Source organism: Nelumbo nucifera, chromosome 3 (genome assembly GCF_055504915.1).
Source record: "Nelumbo nucifera cultivar China Antique chromosome 3, China Antique-T2T, whole genome shotgun sequence".
In the NCBI taxonomy this organism is placed as follows: Eukaryota; Viridiplantae; Streptophyta; class Magnoliopsida; order Proteales; family Nelumbonaceae; genus Nelumbo; species Nelumbo nucifera.
In genome coordinates, this window is record NC_142651.1 from 100,322,650 (window position 1) to 100,343,787 (window position 21,138).

Below are 21,138 nucleotides of genomic sequence, written 5' to 3' on the forward strand. Positions count from 1 at the left end.
ACCCCCTCCACACCCACTTGTGCTTCCGGGCTGGAAATGGTGAGTGTACCACGGGCAATATATGAGCAGTTCTTTCAAACATCTCAGCAGAACACAGCTACACTTGCCCATTCAGGTATGACTTGTTTAGCTTCCAAAGCCTCACCCTGGATCATTGATTCTGGCGCTTCGAACCATATGTCTGGGACTCCTGATGTATTTTCTTCCCTTTCTCGCACCTCCACATCTCAGACAGTTACACTTGCTAATGGTTCTACATCTCCTATTTATGGTGTTGGTGATGTTGATCTCTCCTCATTGTCTGTAACATCTGTTTTATATGTTCCTAAGTTCCCTTTTAACCTTATGTCTATTAGTAGATTAACCAAGTCCCTTAATTGTTTTGTAACCTTCTATCCTTCTTCTTGTGTGTTTCAGGATCTCAAGACGGGGACGAAGATTGGTAGAGGGCATGAAGCCGGTGGTTTGTATTACCTTGATGGTGGTGGCCCTCCAGTGGCTTTTCAGTCGTCTCTTACTCCTCTCAAATGGCACAGCAGACTTGGTCATCCCTCTCTCAAGGCTTTGAAGCTGCTAGTTCCTTCCTTGAGTAATCTTTCATCATTAGATTGTGAGTCATGTCAGTTGGGAAAACCTCATCGAGTTTCATTTAGTCCAAAAACTGATAGTCGTGTCTCAAGTCCTTTTGCTTTAGTTCATTCTGATGTATGGGGTCCAATTAAAGTGGTGTCATACAATGGGTTTAAGTATTTTGTAATCTTTGTTGATGACTTTTCAAGGATGACATGGATCTATCTTATGAAAAACCGTAGTGAATTGTTCTCTATTTTTCAGAAATTTCATGCTGAAATACGCACTCAGTTTGGTGTTCATATGAAAATACTTCGCTCCGATAATGCCAAAGAATACATCTCCTCATGTCAATCCTTGGAAAAATAGACATCTTCTTGAAACTGCTCGGTCCTTGATGATCAATATGCATGTCCCAAAGCACTTTTGGAGTGATGTTGTTATTACATCCTGTTTTTTAATAAATCGGATGCCCATGTCAATCCTTGGAAGTCAATCCCCTTTCTTCGTGTTGCTCCCCACTTTGTCTCCCTTTCCTCTCACCCCAAGAGTCTTTGGTTGTGTTTGTTTTGTTCAACACTTGGGGCCTGGAGTAGACAAGCTAGATGCTCGGGCTACGAAGTGTGCCCTGATGTCACCTTCTTTGAGTCAGTTCCTTTTTTCTCCAATGTCGGGGTCTCTTCTTCTCCCTCTATGGTTCCTCTTCCTGTTCCGGTTGTGGACCCCCTTCCCGTAGCTCCCACTCCTACTACAGATGCACATCATATGCCAGTTACTACAGAGAGGCCGCCAATTACTCAAGTGTATACTCGCAGAAGTGCTTCGGCTCCTCCTCCACTTCAGCACCCGCCGACGGATCCTGCTACTGCTCCTTCTCCCTCAGATCTTCATCTCCCTATTGCTTTGCGTAAAGGTAAACATACTTGTACTTCTCATCCCATTTCAGACTATGTTTCGACTGCTCACCTTTCTGCTTCTCATTGTAAGCACACTGTTGGGTGTAAATGGGTCTATACAGTGAAGCATCTTCCTGATGGCAATGTGGAACGATTGAAAGCACAGTTGGTGGCCAAAGGCTATTCTCAGTTATATGGTGTGGACTATATGGAGACATTCTCTCCTGTGGCTAAAATTGGTTCAGTTCGGGTGTTGATCTCATTGGCTACTATGTATGATTGGCCTCTCCTACAACTTGACATCAAAAATGCCTTTCTACATGGTGATCTTGTTGAGGAGGTGTATATGGAGCAACCACCAAGGTTTGTTGCTTAGGGGGAGGCTGGTAAGGTGTGCAGGCTCAAAAAGGCAATCTATGGACTGAAACAATCTCCTCGTGCATGGTTCGGCAGGTTCAGTGAAGTGGTGAAGGCCTTTGGGATGAAACAGTGTCAGCTTGATCATTCTGTGTTGGAAAAATTTTACTAGTCGTGTATGTGGATGATATTGTCATAACTGGAAGTGACAGCAATGGAATTGACAGACTGAAAAAATTCTTACAGGATCACTTCAATACGAAAGATCTGGAGAAGCTAAAGTACTTCTTAGGAATAGAAGTTGCGAGGTCAAAACAGGGGATCAACCTATGTCAGAGGAAATATGTTCTTGATCTACTTGAAGAAACAGGGTTGTTAGGTGCTAAACCAGCAGAGACTCCTATGGAACTCAATGCCAAGTTAAGTGTGGATGCAGGTGAAGAGTTTGATTATCCTGGAAGATACAGAAGGTTGGTGGGAAAGTTCAACTACCTGACCATTACCCGACCAAATATATCATTTGTTGTGAGTGTGGTGAGTCAGTTTATGCAACATCCCCGGGTTCCTCACTGGGAAGCTGTTCTGAGAATTGTTAGGTACCTAAAGGGTGCTCCAAGTCGTGGTTTGTTATACCAAAAATTAGGACCTCTTGAGATAGTAGGGTACACAGATGCTGATTGGGCTGGCTCTATATCAGACAGGAGGTCAACCACAGGGTATTGTACCTTCCTAGGTGGCAATCTTGTAACTTGGAAGAGCAAGAAGCAAACAGTGGTGGCAAGAAGTAGTGCGGAAGCAGAATACAGGGCTATGGCCCATACCACATGTGAACTAGTATGGCTGAAGAACCTACTACAGGAGAGGGTTTCTCAATTGACAAACCCATGAAACTATATTGTGATAACCAAGCTGCTGTTCACATCTCATCCAATCCTGTCTTCCATGAAAGAACTAAACATATTGAGGTGGATTGTCACTTTGTGAGAGAGAAAGTGATAAGTGGGGTAATAACTACATCTCATGTGAGCTCAGGAAATCAGTGGGCAGATATATTCACAAAAGGATTGTCTCGGGGAAGAATAGATTACATTTGTAACAAGCTGGGACTATATGATATATACTCTCCAGCTTGAGGGAGAGTGTTGGAATGCTCGAGTCAGGGGTATTTTGGTCATTCTGGTGTATCTTATTGAAAGTGAAATGTCTATTGTATCTGAGTTTAACTTATGTGTCCCATCTTCTATGAGGGACAAAATTGTCTTTCTTGTAACTCAAGTTTTTCATGAATAAAAGTCAAGTGGGTCGGCTAGGAGAGTGACTTTTGAACATCCTCTCTTCTAGTCTGGTCGAACACTCTTCTCCTCTTCTTCTTCTTCTTTCTCTTTCTCTTTTCTTTCTTCTTTCTCTTTCTCTTTTCTTTCTTCTTTCTTCTTCTCTACTTTGACCTAGAAACAACTAGGGTTTATTCACAGGTGTCATTCCAGCAGCCGATTGATAGGTCGAGTAGAGTTGTACCAGAATTCTGCCCACGGAAGCCTGTGAGCCCACTGTCGGGGCTTTTCTCCTGCGAAACATCTAAGGTAGGCTTCCAAGCAACAATTAAGAACTTCAGTCTGCATTAGTCTGCAGGTGATAACTCGTGGAAGGGTGCATTTGCGTTCCTTGCAACCGAAAATATTCCTTCTAGAATGAACTCGGGAAAGCAGGGTCCCAATCTGAAACAATGGATCTTGGGGTCCCATGCAGCTTGGCGACATCCCGGATGAAGATGTCAGCCACCATAGCTGTGGTGTTAGGGTGAGGTAATGTAGAGAAATGGTTGTACTTGGTGAGACGGTCAACCACTACCATGATAACCGCCTTTCTTGCAGAACGAGGAAGACCCGTGATGAAGTCCATGGAAAGGTCTTCCCACACCTGATCTGCAATCTTGAGAGGTTGCAAAAGGCCAGCGGAGGACTGTGAGGAGTATTTCTGCTATTAGCAGGTTTGACATTTAGATATATACTATAATACATCCTTACGCATTCCAACCCAATGACAGTGGCTGCTGAGCCTCTTTATGGTCCGTAGCACCCCTGGGTGTTCTCCCAAGGCGGAGTCATGAAACAACCTTAGCAGTTCAGCTTTGTGGGCCAAATTTTGGGCAACAACAAACTGACCCATGAAGAAAAGATCAGGCCCCACAACTTGGTAACCAGCAACTTGTGAAGGGTCTCAATTCCACTTATCTCTAATGGCCTGCAACTACGGATCAGACCTGACTTCTTGTCGTATAGCTTCAAATAAGGAAAGTTGGCTGAGAGAAGGTCACCTGGGCTAACTCTTCTACTCGTGACAATGCATCAGCTACTTTGTTTGCGGGCCCCGACTTATATTCTATGAGGTAATCAAAACCCATCAGTTTACTAAGTCATTTTTGTTGCTCCGGGGTGTGCACCCTTTGTTCTGCTATGTACTTCAAACTTCTTTGGTCGGTTCTAATAACAAACTGGCGTCCCAAGAGGTATGCACACCACTTTTGCACTGCCATCACCACAGCCATCATTTCTTTGACATAAGTGGACTGACTTTGGTGAGTTGTTGAAAGAGCCTTGCTGAAATAAGCAATGGGCTGCCCTCTTTGCATCAGGACAGCCCCTACTCCTACAACCGACACATCACATTCTATTTCAAAGGGCTAAGAGAAGTCTGGAAGAGTGAGGACTGCAGAGCTGGAAACTACTGTCTTCAACTCTTCAAAAGCCCGTTGGGCTTCATCAGTCCACCTGAAGGAATCCTTCTTTAATAGACGCGTTAGTGAGGCGGCCATAAGCCCATACCCCTTAACGAAGCGCCTATAATATCTAGTAAGCCCAAGAAAGCCCCACAGTGCTTTTACAGTAGTGGGCTTGGGCCACTTCTGAATGGCTTCTACCTTTTCTGGGTCTGCCATGACCCAACCCGTTGCAACCACGTGGCCCAAGTACTGAATTTGTCCTTGCCCAAAGGAACACTTTGTCATTTTGGCATGTAACTGGTTTCTCCTTACAGTTGTGAGGGTGAGTTTCAGATGTTCCATATGTGTGTCTCAATCCCTGCTATACACAAGAATATCGTCGAAAAACACCAAAACAAATTGCCTTAGAAATGGCCTAAAGATGTCATTCATGATGGCCTGAAAGGTGGAGGGGGCATTTGTGAGTCCAAAAAGCATAACCAAGAACTCATAATGGCCATCGTGGGTCCTAAAGGCCGTCTTGTGGAAGTCAACCTGGTGGACCCGAATCTGATGACACCTGGAGCACAGGTCTAATTTGGACAACACTCATGCCTCCACTAACTCATCTAGTAGTTCATCAATAAGGGGTAAAGGAAACTTGTCCTTCACAGTAATCTGATTTAAGGCCTGGTAAACTACACAAAAGCGCCAAGTACCGTCATTCTTCTTTCCTAAGAGTACAGGAGATGAAAAAGAGTTGGTGTTGGTCTGTACGTGCTCTTTTTCCAATAGCTCTCTTACTGCCTTCTCAATTTCCAGCTTCTGAAAGTAAGGGTATCTATATGGCCTCACATTGGCCGGATTAGAACCAGGTAAAAGAAGCATTTGATGATCACAAGTCCGGGATGGGGGTAATTGGTTCGGCCCCTCAAATACATTGCCAAACTGATCGAGTATCGACCGTAGGGCCCCGTGTTGGGCTTCAGTTGGGGGGACACAGCCCTAGTTGTCCAGAACTGGAACTGTGGGCCAAAGGCTAAGTGCAAAAATATGGGTTGGTCGGCATTTTTGGAGGCCCGTATCATGGAGGTTAAAGTATCACTTCATGGGCCTGGGGGCTGCACCCCCTATAAATGACAAGATTGGCCATCCTGGTGAAAATCCATTGTCATTTTGGCACAATCACATAGAGCAGGGCCCAGACCATGCAACCAATGAACCCCCAATATAATATCAGCCCCCGAGAAATCCAATGGGTGGAGATCCACCACAAAATTATGGCCCTATATGAGGATTTTCTCCTTCTTACATACACCATTACATGACATCTGACTCCCATTAGCCACATGGATTGAAAAGAGAGGGGTGGGTTGTATGGTCATACCTAGCTGCATAGCCAAACGGCAAGTGATGAAATTCAGGGTGGAGCCACTGTCAATCAAAATCATCACGGTCTGGCCCATCAATCTTCCTTCTACTCGCATGGAATGAAGAGAGTTGAGGCCCATGAGGGCATGTAAGGAGATCTCGGCACCGTCAGGTTCTGGCCCATCTGGAATCAGTTCACATTCAGTCAAGTGCTCTGGGTCAGCCTCGTCCGTCTCTTCCTCTGTATGTAGGAGAAACACCCACTAGACCCGGCATTTATGGCCCGGTCCAAACTTATCATCACAGTTATAACAAAGGCCATTCTCACGTCGGGCTTGCATCTCAGCCCACGAGAGGCGCTTGAAAGGCATAGTGAACCGGGGCAGTATGGGTTTCTAAAAATCACCAACCGGTTTCATGGGCTGCTGGTCGACCCGTGGAGGAGTCTTCAAAATCGGGTAGGGTGGTTTGCTAGCTCAACGAAGGTTGCCAATTCTTTCTTCTTGCAGGCAAGCTAACACCACTGCAGCCATGACAGTCGTCGAACGGAGAGCTCTCACCTCCAAGCGGATATCCTCTTGAGTCCTCCTACTAAGGCCTTCTCCGGCCAACCGTGCACCCTGATCGCCATCCGCTCGAACTCGAGCTGGTACTCTGCTACCATTCTAGTCTGCTTCAGCCGGGTGATCAGATCATCATAGTCCACGAACGCCGTCGGCCCAAAGCAGATGCACAAGGCTTCGGTGAACCCCGACCAAGTTACTTGGGGATGATTCCGGCAATACCATTGGAGCCATAGAATCGCGTCTCCTTCTAGATGAATGGAGGCAATTGAGACATGCTGGTGAGCAGGAGTTTCATGGTACTCGAAATATCTTTCTCCACCGGAATAGTTGGGAAAATTGATCTTAGTGAATTTTCCGATGGGGTAACCCCTGTCCTTTGTTTATTGGAAGCAGAGGCTTCCACTCCTGCTAGGTGATGGTCTTGCCAAATTGTTGCTGAGAGGCGATGCTGGAGACGAACTCTGAGTTCCTTGAGTTCGTTCACCATTTGGTGAAGCCCGACCTCAATTTGGTCAACCATTTCATCCACGGTAGAAGAACGTGTCTGTGGCATCGTGAAGCCTGGGATTTGGATTGCAGGGTCTGATACCAAACTAATGAGTTACCGCTCACCTCGAAAGCCCCTTCAAGGGTGGTTTAACCTCCTGAAACAGAAGATGGAAGAGAAAGGATGGGAGGAAGAAGATAACAGAGAGAGAGAGATAAAAAGGGATATTCATTCACGCCACTTATTACGTGATCATGGCCTTATATAGCTAGCCTACATGTATGCAATCATGAAGAGAATATCTTCTGGTGGCAGTGTAACTAACTCTGGAAGGCTCCATCACGTGGCATGCTAGCCTCTCTGTCTTCTAGTGAAATGCTGCTCAATGGAGGTCTCCTCCACACCTATAGTTGGGTTCAAAGGAAGTGTTTGGGTCCCAACATACTACAAATAACATAAGGTGCAATTATGCACACAAATATCCATTTAATTTCAACACCATCAGTAGAAGCCAATATTGTGGAGGAAACTAGAAAGCCTAATAATAGCAATACAGATATATTATTGATAGCATGTGACAGCATACAGCAAGAACAATGGCAATATACTTCCTACTAAAGTTCATGCAATGTGAAAAGTGAAAACATAAGAACGCCAATGCAAACATGCAGTAGCACATTACCTGATGCAGTTCCATTAGTTCTTGGAGACAGTTACTAAGAAGCACCTTCTTTATGCATGCTTTACCTGTCAAGAAGGAAGCCAAGTAACTGTTAACGTTTTAGCAAATCAAAGATCATTGAGCTACCAAAACAAAACAAGTTTAATAAGGGTAAAACCACGTAAGGGGAAACCTTATTGACATCAAATATGAATTTGACATCTGTACCCAACACCCATCTGATATTGTCAATATGCCCCAAATGACACAGTTGGCTAAAGAGTTCCCACTTGCATGCATCCCCTTTAGTTGAGCCATGACCATAGTTGTTAAGGCATCTAGGCGATTCTGGGCGACACTAAGGTGCCTAGTCACCTAGTTGTTGAGACAATAAAATTTTTATAATATAAAGAATTAATTTTTGGCTAGTTCCCTAGTTTTATATACCGCTCAGCATGCATATTAATTCAAACAATAGCAAGTCACTTCATTAAGAACGTTAAATTTCCTCTAAAAATGTGGCAAATTATCATATCTAAAAGATAAAAAATCTTTTAAATCTATTAATTTCATTGCTTTCAAAAATAATACTACTATAATTATTTAATAGGGCAGTTTCATAGCAATTGGCAACTAAAGAAGGTTATTAACTTTATAATATAAAAACTCAAGATGGAAAATAAAATAGGAAAAAACAAGGATGGAGTTGCTATTTTATTTAATTGATGAGTGGGAGAGAGATTAGGAAAAAAAAACTTCTCTACACTTCTTTTCATTCATTCTTTCTATTTTCAAAACCTTCGATCTTTTAAATTTCAATAATAAAACATTAAAACAAAGTATAAATGATATATATATAGTGTATAATAGAATGTATTAACACAGAATAATAAGATGCAGCAATATAAATGATATTATAATAAGGTGCCTGCCTTGTCATTTTTGTTGCCTAGGTGGGTGCCTAGTTGCTATAACTCAAGATGTTTGAGCAAAGCGCCCGGCCAAGGGTGCCTAGTCGCTTAGGCAATGCCTTGACAACTATGACCATGACCCAAAAGGGCCTAAAGAAAGTTTCAGATTATTTTAACGGAAATCATCCAAGAAAATATAAACTGCAATTTATTAAATATTTTGATAGAAATTGCCCCTTCAAATTCAAATCTATAAATTTCAGTAAATAATTGCTAGAATGAGTTGAAGTATTTCAGAATGATTTAAGGGCTCATAATTTAACAATGGATATAGCATGAACAGAGTGGAATGGCAGAACAAGATTCATGTAAAAATTAAAAAAAAAAAAAAAACCATATAGTTCGGACAAGGCTTAGTAAGTTGAGTTGAATTACTAGAGCCAACAAAACTCACATGAAAAGTGATAAAGAAACTTGATTGTGGAATGAAGAGGTTCAAAATATAATCAGATTAAAACAAGCATGTTATAAAGAGGGAGAAAAAGAATTTTTGAACTAGCAATGATAAGAGAAAGGAACGGGAAAGATTTAAACCATGTCAGGTGTATTAAAGGGAAAGATGAAAGAGTCTTAATAAGAGATGAGGAAATCAAGGAAAGATGGAAAAAACTGTTCCGAAAAATTATTAAATGAACACTAGCAAAGGAAATACTAGTCATATTAATACTGTTGGAAATAACATGTACTTTCACAAAATTAGAATTGCTAAAACGAAAGAAAGGAAAGATAGTATAGAGGGAGATGAAAGTGGGCAAATCCTTGGGTCTGTTCTTCTAGAGAAGACTTTGCAAGAAAGCCATTTGAACAGTTTGAGAGAGATAGAAGGGAGGAAAAAACTTAAAGAAAGGGGAGAAGAGCAGAGAGAGTAGAACAAAGAAGGGGGTGAAGAGGAGCTGTTGGGTGAGATATGTGAAGCGTCAATCCCTTTGGGTGGAAGGAATCAGGTAGAGGGGGGAAGGATGAGGGTGCAAAGCCAGAATGAGAGAGGTTGAGGGAGAGAATGAGGAGAATTTTGGAGAGAAACCTGATCAGATGTCAGAATCCAATGGTTGTTTTGTTACAGGAAACAAAGCTGGAGTCTTTTGACGTTGGTTTGAAGGAGGTGTTTTGGGGGAAAAGCAATGGGGATTGGTTGGAGCTGAATGTAGAGGGGCTATCAGGGGGTTTAGTAAATATGCAAAGTTCACTCGGAATTTCCACAGTTTACTGTTTGGAGTCGAGTATTTCAGCCAAGATCAAAGCAGAACATTTCTCAGTTTGGCCAAGCATCTGTGGCAGAAGGGCAAAGACCTTTGGATCTGTATCCCTTCTGTGGTTGGTTGGGCCCTGTGGAATGAAAGGACCGGAAGAGTATTTGAAGATAAATCTAAAAACATTGAAATACTTGTGGCTTTGGTAGGAAAGTGGTGGATTCGGCTTGGGTGCTTCCAGAATTGGCAAATTAGTAATTCAGATATGGGGGAGAATTTTGGAATACCCTGGATTATCATTTATAATGCTTTTAAGTATTCAGTATGTAATTTTATCTTTTGTATGGTGAGGTGACCTCTTGCCACCTCCTTGTCTGTACTTCCTTCTTTTGTTTATTGATTTTTTTTTCTTTTTACTCATCAAAAAATAAAATAAAATGAAGGAAAGGCATTAGGACCAGATGGTATTCCAACAGAGGTGTGGAAAGATATAGGAGAGGTAAGCTCACTATGTCTAACTAAGCTATTTAATAAGATAATGAAAGACAAGAAGATGGCTTAGCGAAATGTGGTGCGCTCTTAGAGCATCTATATAGCGACAAACTTCCTCCTTTGTAAATTGTAGGGGTTCTCCCCCTGCTTTGTTCACCTCCTCATGTATCTCGTTCTCTTATCAATGAATATTGATTAACTTTTCTCAAAAAAAAAAAATGAAAGACAAGAAAATGTCCGATGATTGTAGAAAGAGCAGTATACCTATATTAAAGGATGAAGGTGATATACAAAGTTGTGAAACTTTGGGGATTAAACTAATGAACCGCATTATGAAACTTTGGGGGAAATAGTTGAGCAATGGTGTGTCATGAAACAAGTATATTGAAGAACCAATTTGGATTTATTCCAAGGAAACCAACCATGGAAGCTATCTTTCTTTTGAAATAATAGATAAAAAAAAATAGAGACAAAGATACATCTCCATATGTTGTTCATTGATCTAGAGAAAGCATATGATAGAATCCCTAGAGAGGTAAAATGGAGAGTCTAGAAAAATAAATGAGTCTCCAATAGGTATACAAATCTAATTAAAGATATGTATAAGGGTGCAATAACCAATGCCAGAACACTTGTGGGAGAGACATTAGATTTTGCAGTTATGGTGGATCTTCACCAATGTTCAGCACTTAGCCTTTGTTTATTTGCATTGATCATAGATTACACGCCTCTAAACATATTTCGGAGGAGGTCCCATGGTGCATGTTATTTGTTAAAAACATTGATCTAATAGATAAAGCAAATGAAGGATTAAATCAAAATTAACTTTATGGATGAATACCCTAGAAATAAGTGGTTTTAAAACAAATAGGACTAAGACAGAATATATAATATGTAATTTTAGTAATAATAAGAGTGCAGATCAAGATGCATTTAGGATAGGAGATCGAGAAATAAAGCAGTGTAACCTTTTCTGGTACCTTTGTTCAGTAATGCATAACAAGGGAGAGATTAAGGGTGTTGCCCAGAATGAGAGAGGGATGGGCAAAATGGAAGAATGCACCGGGAGTTTTGTGTGATAGGCGTGCCACTTTGATTGGAAGGAAACTTTTATAGAACAGTTGTAAGGCCAGTTGTGCTATTTGAAGCATAACATTGGGAAGTCAAGAAAGTGTGGCAGAAATTCATGCAAAGATGGATGTCAAAAAACTATAAAGGATAGGGTCAGAAAGTCATTAAAGAAACTAGGAGTAGCTCCAACAGGTGATAAAATGAGAGAAAGTAGACTAGGATGGTTTGGTTACATGCATAGAAGACCACCAACAGCACCTGTAAGAAGAATTGATCTGTTACAAGTTGAAGGGACTAGAAGGGCTAGGTGTAGACCAAAAAGGACATGGGTCAAAGTAGTTAGAAATTATTTAAGTGTCCATAATTTAACAATGGATATACATTAATGTTGCCAACCCCATATAGTTGGGAATTGGGATAAGGCTTGGATGGTGATGGTTAATTGAATATGAAATTCAGATTCTTTTTATGAATTAAACTCATATATCATCTCCGAGTTATAACCAGAAGCATTAACAAACCTCGCCTGTGAGGATCACAAAAGAAAAAGAATTTGCGTGCAGCTATGCGGCAGTACATTTGAACAAAGCCAGCAGGCATATCTCTAAGTTGTGCCAGATTAGGAATAAGGCCTCTAATGTAGGCCTCCATTTCCTGGAAAGAATAAAATAATATATAAAAATGTGATGTGACACTAATAAATTGCAAAGAACTCCCAAAGTAAATCAGGTCATTCTAGAATATGCTCAATAAGTGCAGGGAGTTCATACATGAGTTTGAAGGAAACCATCAGAATCCTCATCAAGCTCACTCATATCAATTCTTGCCTGAGTGAGGGAAACCTGAAAATAGCAAGGAGCAGTAAAACGTGATGCACTGCATTCTAATAAAGATGTGTGAAACTTCTAATTTAACATACAGAGCGCAATCAATTCAGAGAAACTAAATCCAAATCATGAATTAGCCACTGAACTTGGGAAGCAGATCAGTAGCAGAAGTTGTATAAAAATTTGAAAAGGGCCATATTCCCCAGTTGGTGTATAGGGCCAAACTGTAAACTACCATTCTGGCTAGAACTAAAATTTCTCTGTGTTTGTTCTGATATAGCATCTTGTGGAGGATCATATTGCCCTAATTTGCAGATACAATCTACCCACAATCGCATAATGAAACTACTGTTCTCTACAGTCATTGGAGACAAATGGCTTCGGGTGTAATATAGTTAGTGTGTATTCTGTTCACATGTTCCATGGGAACGACCATAACATTAGTAAGTGTTTCATTCATTAACTTTAATGTTAAATTCCAGATTTTGTTGACTCAAGGATGTCACTCAAGCAGTTTGTGGCCAAACTTTTCCCTATTAAGAAATAACAACAGAAAAATGCCACAGACAGGCAAACAAGCATGCACACACACACAGAATGATGCAGTCATCAAAGCAAGGAAATATATAATGGAGGTTATACTTTTGATCAGTTTGAATTTTCTTCATAATTTTTTATTGGCAATTATTTTCTGCTTCATTAGTGTCTTATAATAGGTTTAATTGTCTTAAAGTGTCAAACCAGTTTAAAGAGTCTTGTCAGAGATTTTAAATTTCGAAAAGCTGAAGATGTAATCACGTCACTTTTCTTTTAGCCTATTTTTCAGGGGATCCAAACATGTCTATTTTGTGCAATTCTGGTGTCATTAGAAGGTAATTCAGTTACCTAACCAATGAGGCCAAGACAATGTAAGTTCAACATGTTTTAAGAGAGTTACGGCTATTTTACTGATGGGGTATCAAATCTATCACGGGTTCAAGTCTTTCTATTTTTGTAGCCTATCTTAAATTTACTTTTGGTTTGTCTTTTTTTAGTTGCATTACTAGTAGGTTTTTAGAGCCGCTTTAAGAACTTGATCCTTATTTGAGTACCCCTACAGGCTACCTATGGGTTCGCCTTAGTTTTTTTTTTAATTAGTTTTTTTTATAGATAAAATTCAATTGATTTCATTAGAAGCAAATGATAAAGTGTTCGTTACAAGCATCCCAAAATGAGGCACGAGGTGCAGCCTCACTCATTGATATAGAAACATCATAAATTTACAATTGGGCCCAGTACAACTGTTCCCTAGTTACCCCTTGTTTAGCTAGAGAATCAGCAAAAGCATTTGCCTCCCTCCCCAACCACTGTATAGTTACCTCCATCTGCTGAGTTAACCATTTGAATTTCTTCAATTCATTTCTGTAAGCCCAGATCACTGAATCTGGGTTTTTTAGCCATCCCACCACCACCTTGGAGTCCCCTTCTATCACAAGGTCCACACCATTGCTGCTCTAGTGTACCTCCACATTACTCTTCCCCTCTTCTTCAGTAACACAAAGGAAGATGGGTCGAACAACATTTTTATCTCTGTTGGCATATTCCACCTGCACCCAAACAAAGAGAAAAACCAACCCCATATATCTGTAGCAAATGAACAAGAAAATAGTAAATGGTAACAAGATTCACCATCAGATTTTCATAGAGTGCACCAATTCGGGGAAATACATAGAAAAGGCCTTTTCTTTTGCAAATAATCCAGTGTGTTAATTTTCCCAAGAGCCACTTCCCAATAGAAGGCCTGAATTTTAGGGGGAATCAACGGAAACCACACTTCTTTCCAAGTAAAGGGCAAAGAGGAAGAGGACTGACAAAGAGCTTTAAAAAAGGAGGCACAAGAAAAAGAACTTTTAGAACTTGGGAACCAAATTCTTCTATCTGGACATGAAAGCTCTAAGCAAACACTATCAAGGAGAAGGAGAAGCTCTGACAGACAAGTTGCTTCCTCATCCCTCAAACCCCTACAAAATCTGAGATCCCAATTAAAATTCAAAGACAAAGAAGAAAGAACCAAAAAAATTGAAATGACCTTATTTTTATAAAACAAAATAGAATACAAAGAAGGAAAAACCTCCTTTAAAGGCCGGTCACCAAACCAAGTGTCTTCGCAGAAACGAATTAAATTCCCTGATCCAACATCATACCTGATGTACCTGAGAAACTGAGGGAGGAGACTATGAATTGCCTTACAAGGTGGTGCCAAGGTAGCCCTACGTTTTGTTTTTAGTTAGTTTCCTAGAACAGAAGTATGTAGATTGATTGGGCATTAACAAAAGTATGAAGATGGGCCATGGGGAAGTTGTGGGGGCTTTGTGGTCATCATATTCCTATTTCATGATTGATTGGGCTGCCGCAACAATTATGGCTGTTCAAGATCTTCTGAAGGAAGGTCCTCCTCTAAAAAGAGGAAACCTTTTCGACTTACCTGATTTCATCTCGATCTGACTGGAGTAATAGAGTAATGGAGAAGAATCCACATGGAACTAACTTACTCATGATTGTGTGAATTTTTTTTCCAAAAGCTTTGAGTCAGTGAAGAAGGTCCCGTTTTTGCTGGAAGAATGAGGGCCAATACTTGATTGATCTAGGAAGTCCCTGGAATTAGACCAAAAGTGAGCTCTAGGAATGTAGCAATAAGTCACATTCAGTTATGGGTTTTTAACACTTGTTGACCTTGCTTGAGCTTTAAGAGCAGAGTGGGTTTGAACGCAAAAGGTTTTTGATACTTGTTGCACAAGTGGGACACCAAGTTCTCATTCAGTTTCAAAAGGATCAGGTCTCTATTATTTGAGTAAATTGCATAGAACCAACAACCAAGGAAGAAGACACTGTTTCGTGGCTGTAGTTCTTGTGCTCGAAAAGTAGGGTAATATTTTGGAAATTTAATAACAGTTAAGTACACTTTTGTCCTTTACGTTTTATCCATTAGATTTAATGTTTAAAAGGTCAACAAGGTAACATGTAAGTAGGTTTTGAAACTACAGGGTATATATAAGTAGTTTCCTCAAACCCCAGGGTATATATAAGTAATTGACCCTTAAAACATTGATTCTACCTGATGTGGCGTAATCCGGCTGCTCCCTGCTGGATATGACCTGGCTACCAGCAACGATGAGAATTGGGTTCCTGAAAGAAATGAGTCAGAGATCCCGGGGTAGCTCACCCGGCAAGGATACTCCGATGGCTAAGTTAGAACACAGTGGTAGTAGAGAGCTTGAAGATGATAACAGTGAGAGAGCTAGAGAGTGAGGATTCCACACACAACAATAATAATAGAACATACCTTCGCCCCTGGGGGGCGGAGTCTTTATATACTGGGGTCCATGCGGGTTGGTGGTACGGTTACTAGATCCCAGCTGTGATGGGACTTGTTTGCGTGTTAGGTGGGCGGAACGCCGTCAAACGGTAATATTGTCCCTTCCTGTCAGAACCGGAGAGTTGGTGAACTAATGTGACCGTTACAAAGTACGGTCCTATGGGATACAAAGTACGGTGGTGTGTTCCTCGAGGTTGCCATGCGGAGGTCTGAACGGTAGGCGAGCTGCCTATAGGATATCGGGTTGTTTGATGGCGAGCTGATTGGTAACGAGCTTCTCGAGCTCGTGCTCCTTAGGTCCGCCCTGCCATGAATGCCGAAGTGCCCTTGGACCAAGGTGATCCATCTGTCCGGGCTCGATCTGTAACGAACTTGGTTCCGTTATCCAGGTCGCGATCTAGTACCGGGACAATCTTAGCCCGAAGTGACTTTAGTTCGGGGTACTAGCGTACCCTAGCTCGCTTTGTAGCGAGCTGATTTATGCTGAGTTGTCACCCATGTTGAGTCATGTCCACGTGCCGATCTAATTACGTCGAATTGTCACTTATGCCGAGTTACGTCCATGTGTCTCCCTGTCACGAGGTCGGGCCAAATTCTCCTTCATCAATTCCCCCCCACTCCTCGAGCTAGGGGTCCTGACATGGTTTGAGGAGTTCCCGATACACCAAGTGGATTTGGCTCGAAGTCTAGGTGCTCTGTCAGATGGGTCGCGTGCGGTTCACACGCGGACGTCAAGCGACCTCGAGGGTCGTGCAGCCGATTTTTTTAGGAGCCGTCGGATTGCTTTGATCATGACCGTTGCTTCTTCGATACAGTGGCTATAAATAGGGAGACCCAAGACTCATTTCCTTCGCCACAAGCTTACTAGTCTTCGATCTGAGGTCGCGCTTAGCTTCTTTAGCTCGGGTTTTCTAGTTCGCCACTTCCCTCTAATCCGGTTCTCTCTTTGGTGAGTCTCCTTTCGCTTTTCTTTTCAGTTATGTTCAGTTCATGTCTTCTTCTTGTTTTGATAGTCTTCTTGATGAGGCCGAGGAGGGTACCTCGGCCCAGGTCGGTAGCCGAGACGAGGCTACTCCGGGCTCAGAGGAAGTCCGTGACCTTCCCGAGGTACAGGCACCCGGGAGGCGCGAGAGGCCTCGGGTAGTCTGGCATCCACTTCTCATCAAGATAGGGTGCCGGACAACTTTGGCCCTTCAACAATGACCTTGGACCGGCTTCAGGCCTTAGTTCGCCGGTATAACCTCCCGAGAGAGTTCTCCTACAGTCTCCCCTTAGGTAACTTCCCTTGGGAACACGATCACAATGAGATCGTGATTTTTGAAGAGCAACTCGTGGCTGGACTTTGTCTTCCTTTGCACCCTTTAGTTGTAGAGGTCCTAAAGTCTTTCAAATTTACCATAGACCAGTTACACCCGAACTCCATCCGCAATGTAGTAGGGACCATCTCACTTTTTTACGAGTACTGTCTTCCCCTCGACCTCGAGATTTATTCTTCTATTTTGTCCATTAAGAAAAACTATTCTTGTGCTCTTCCCGAGCATAGGAGAACCTATTACCTGTCTCCTCGCCCGAGCTATAAGCTACTGCACGAACTCCCCAATAGGATCCCGGCCTGAAAACGGGATTACTTCGTGGTTCGTAACCCCAAGGGGTGGCCCTTCCCAACCCACTAGAGGCCGGCGATTCAAGATTTCGGTGTTAGACTGGACCTGAAGACAAGGGAGATGCTCAAGTCTTGGGCGGAGGTCGGCTTCTTCTGTGCGGACTACCTTGCCGAAGACAAGCTCGTGCAGGCCGGTTTGAGTCCTGGTAGGTCGCCTTGGGTCCTTGCTTTCTTAGGATTCTGATTAGTTCGAGGCTAATCTTGCTTTTCATTTTTGTAGCTACCATGCCGGTCAATGCAAAAAGTCTCTTGAGGAGCTCCCAGTAGGGGAAGAAGAGGGTTGCAAAGAGGCCACACCAGGAGACCGGTTCTCCTCCTGAAGTCTTAATCGTGGAGCCTGTCTCCACTGCACCTCTCCCGGAAGAGGTCCGACCTGCTACTCTCGAGGCGGTTACGGACGAGGTCCATCACGAGGGAGCTCGCCCCCAAGAGCCGGAGAGTTCGTCCGCACCCATGGAGGCGGATACTACACTAGAGGGTTATTTTCCGAGCGTAAAAGAGAGTATCATGGACCACGTTCAAGCCATGCGCAAGAGTCAGGGTGCCATCTTCCCTGACGAGATCGCGAAGTGGGCAGAGATGTCTCCAGGCCAGCTTTTGGGACTAGTTGGCAGCCACTGTATGGTGGTAAGTACTCCGCTTTTTTCTTCTTCCTTCCTTCCTCTCCTTTTTTTTTACTGACCTCAGTTTTCTTTTGGTAGGCTAACGCTGTTGGACACGCACTGGCCTATCAAACGGCGACCCGTATAAAGGAAGCTCATGATGATAAGGCGGAGGTGCAAAAGCTCCACCGCGAGCTGAACTTGACTCGAGGCGAGATACTTAGAGCCAAGAAGGGGGCTGAGGCCCAGAAGCAGCTGATCTTGTCCCAAGAAGGGCAGATCTCCACACTGACAGAGGAGGAGTAGCTTCAGCGAGAGGTCGCGAACCTCGAGGCCACGGTCAGGGAGCGCACTGAAATCTTCAAGACCACCATTGCAAACGAAAGGAAGAAGGCCGTCAAGAGCTTCAAAGAGTCGTCAGAGTTCGAGGCCCTGCAGGTCAAATATGGGGCCGGGTTCAAGCTGTGTCGGTACCTGATTCGGCATAAATTCCCCGATCTCGACCTTGGCGGGATCACGATGATAGGCTTAGACTCCGGGGTGGCCAAGGCAGCGGATGAGGAGCCCGACTCCCCAGGGGAGGAAAGTGACACCGAGGTCGAAGTGGTGGACCCTTCTGCGTGATGGCTTCTTGTTCTTTCTCTTTTTTCTTTTCTTGAACTGTGGATGTACTCTCTCGGGCCGTTGAGCACGGGTTTTAGTAAAATTCTTGTACTTGAACTTTTTTACTAATGAAATATACAGTTTTTTGAGTAATCCTGAGTGCAAAATAATTCTAAGTGTGAGTGAGCACCGAGCTAGGCAATTTAATGTATAGGTTACCCGAACTATCAAGCTAGCAAGCTGGCAACGAGTAAGGATAACCGAAAGTATAAATTGTGTTACTCCGGACTGCGCAGGTTACCCCGAACTATTGAGTTACCGAGCTCGGTAACGAGTGAGGGTAACCGGGGTGGAATAGACATCGTAGGGTTTATACCCGAGCTGTCATTACCTTAGGTGTTAGAAGTAGCTTGCTTATGCCAGTGAGGTAACCAAGTCTTATGCAGTGCCTAGGTCCTTGTCAGTTCGGCATTTTTTGGCCCTTAGGCTTTGGGAGGAACCCGTAGTCCGCTCCTGAACTTCGCCCACACCAAAGTGGCAACTTGGTCTTCTTGTGGCCCTTAGGCTTTGGGAGGGAGCCGTAGTCCGTTCCTGAACTTCGCCCACGCCGAAGTGGCAACTAGGTCTTCTTGTGGCCCTTAGGCTCTAGGAGGGACCCGTAGTCCGCTCCTGAACTTCGCCCACGCCGAAGTCACAACTGGGTCTTCTTGTGGCCCTTAGGCTCTAGGAGGGACCCGTAGTCCGCTCCTGAACTTCGCCAACGCCGAAGTGGCAACTAGGTCTTCTTGTGGCCCTTAGGCTCTGGGAGGGACCCGTAGTCCGCTCCTGAACTTAGTTGCTCCTTGGAGACCTGTAAGGAACTAAATGTCAGTGGACCCGGGGTGGCTAACCCGGTGAGGTCACTCTGATGGCTAAGTTGGTACTTTCATAGTAAACTGCGACCTAGAAATCACAATCTGAGAGTTAGAGTTTGCTTACTTGTTTCTAAGGCTGGTGCCTTTTCAATTCGTAATCAGAGGTAGTATCGCCTTAGGTTGCTGATGTTCCATGCCTGAGGTCTTGCTTTTCTACTAGGGTTTCGAGCTTGTACGTACCTTATCCGAGTATCCGCTTTACTCGGTAGGGACCTTCCCAGTTCGGTACGAGCTTACCTACACCAGGCTCAGGTACCATAACTTTCCAGAGGACCAAGTCCCGTACACGGAAGTGTCGCTTCCTGACTCGGGCGTTATAATACCGGGCTACTCTTTGCTAGTAGGTTGCGGTCCGGATGTACGCGAGATCCCGTACCTCTTCTACCAGGTCGAAGTTGGTGCGGAGCTCGTCACCGTTTCCTTCGTCGTCGTAGGCTTCCAAGCGTAATATAGGTACCTCGATCTCGGCTGGGATTAACACTTCCATGCCATAGGTGAGGTTGAAGGGGGTTTCTCCTGTGGCGGTCTTGATGGTAGTTTGGTAAGCCCATAGTACACTGGGCAACTCTTCTACCCATTGCCCCTTAGCTCGGGATAAGCGAGCTTTCAGTCCGCGGAGTATGGCTCTGTTCGTGACTTTTGTCTACTCGTTCGCTGGGGGTGTGCTACCAAAGTGAAGTTCTGTTGTATCCCCATCTCAACACACCAGTTCTGGAACTTGATATCTTCGAACTGCTTGCCATTGTCAGAAATGAGCACTCGAGGCAGTCCGAAGCGGCATACTATGTTCTTCCAAAAGAAGTTCTGCACGGTTCGAGCTGTGATTGTTGCTAGGGGTTCCGCTTCTACCCACTTCGTAAAGTAATCCACTGCTACTACTAAGAATTTCCTCTGTCCTGTCGCTAGCGGGAATGGTCCAAGGATGTCGATTCTCCACTGTGCGAAGGGCCATGGGCTGGTGAGGTACTTCACGTCGGCAACAAGTTGGTGATGGATGTTGGCGTACCTCTGACATTTGTCGCATTTCTTGACGAGCTCGAGTGCGTCTGCCTTCATCGTGGGCCAGTAGTATCCTTGCCGTAGCGCTTTCTGGGCAAGAGCCCTGCCCCCCAAGTGTCCGCCGCATAGGCCTTCATGGGTGTCGTGGAGAACGAGCTCAGCCTCTGAAGGTCGCAAACAACGCAAGTAAGGGAGCGTGTAGGATCTTCGGTACAATCGTTCGTCTATCATGACGTACTTGGTTGCCTATCGTTCTACCCTTCTGGCTGCGTTGCGATCTACAGGTCGGTTTTCGTGAAGTAGGTAGCTCGCGAGTGCGTCAATCTAGCTCGGCTCTGTTTGTGCAACGGGAGCGACCTCTTCTGCCCCCCCCAGCGAGAATTTTGGGCCGAGGCAAATTCTCTATATGCACGGTCCTCATGGTGTTGCTGCTCGTGCTGGCTAACCGGGACAAGGCATCGGCCTCAGCATTCTCGGACCTTGGAATCTACCCGATGAAGTATGACTGGAAGCTTTGTAGAACTTCCCTGACTTTGGCTAAATAAGTAGCCATGGTGGGGTCGCGAGCTTCGTAATCGCCGGTGACCTAGTTGACCACGAGCTGGGAATCACTGCAGATGATGATGTGCTTCACTTGTACCTCTTTCGCCAATGTGAGCCCGGCTAGTAGTGCTTCATACTCTGCTTCATTATTGGATGCCGCGAACTCGAATCGAAGCGCGTACTCCAGTTTGACCCCGCTTGGTCCGTGTAGAACAGCACCGGCTCCGCTTCCTTGCTGATTGGACGAGCCGTCTACATGGAGGATCCAAGGCTCTTTGTGTTCGAGCTCCGTCAATTCGGGA

General features: G+C 43.9%; 1 protein-coding gene across 1 annotated transcript in view; it reads right to left on the minus strand.

Moving 5' to 3' along the window:
• The window catches only part of FASS (tonneau 2 (TON2)), a 56,275-nt gene that overhangs the window by 19,009 nt on the left and 16,128 nt on the right, over positions 1–21,138 (minus strand). The window contains exons 6-8 of the mRNA XM_010245255.3: positions 12,101–12,172; positions 11,852–11,984; positions 7,628–7,692 (exon numbers count right to left, since the gene is read on the minus strand). Of these exons, the coding sequence (XP_010243557.1) occupies positions 7,628–7,692; positions 11,852–11,984; positions 12,101–12,172 (270 nt within the window). The remainder of the gene's footprint in view (positions 1–7,627; positions 7,693–11,851; positions 11,985–12,100; positions 12,173–21,138) is intronic.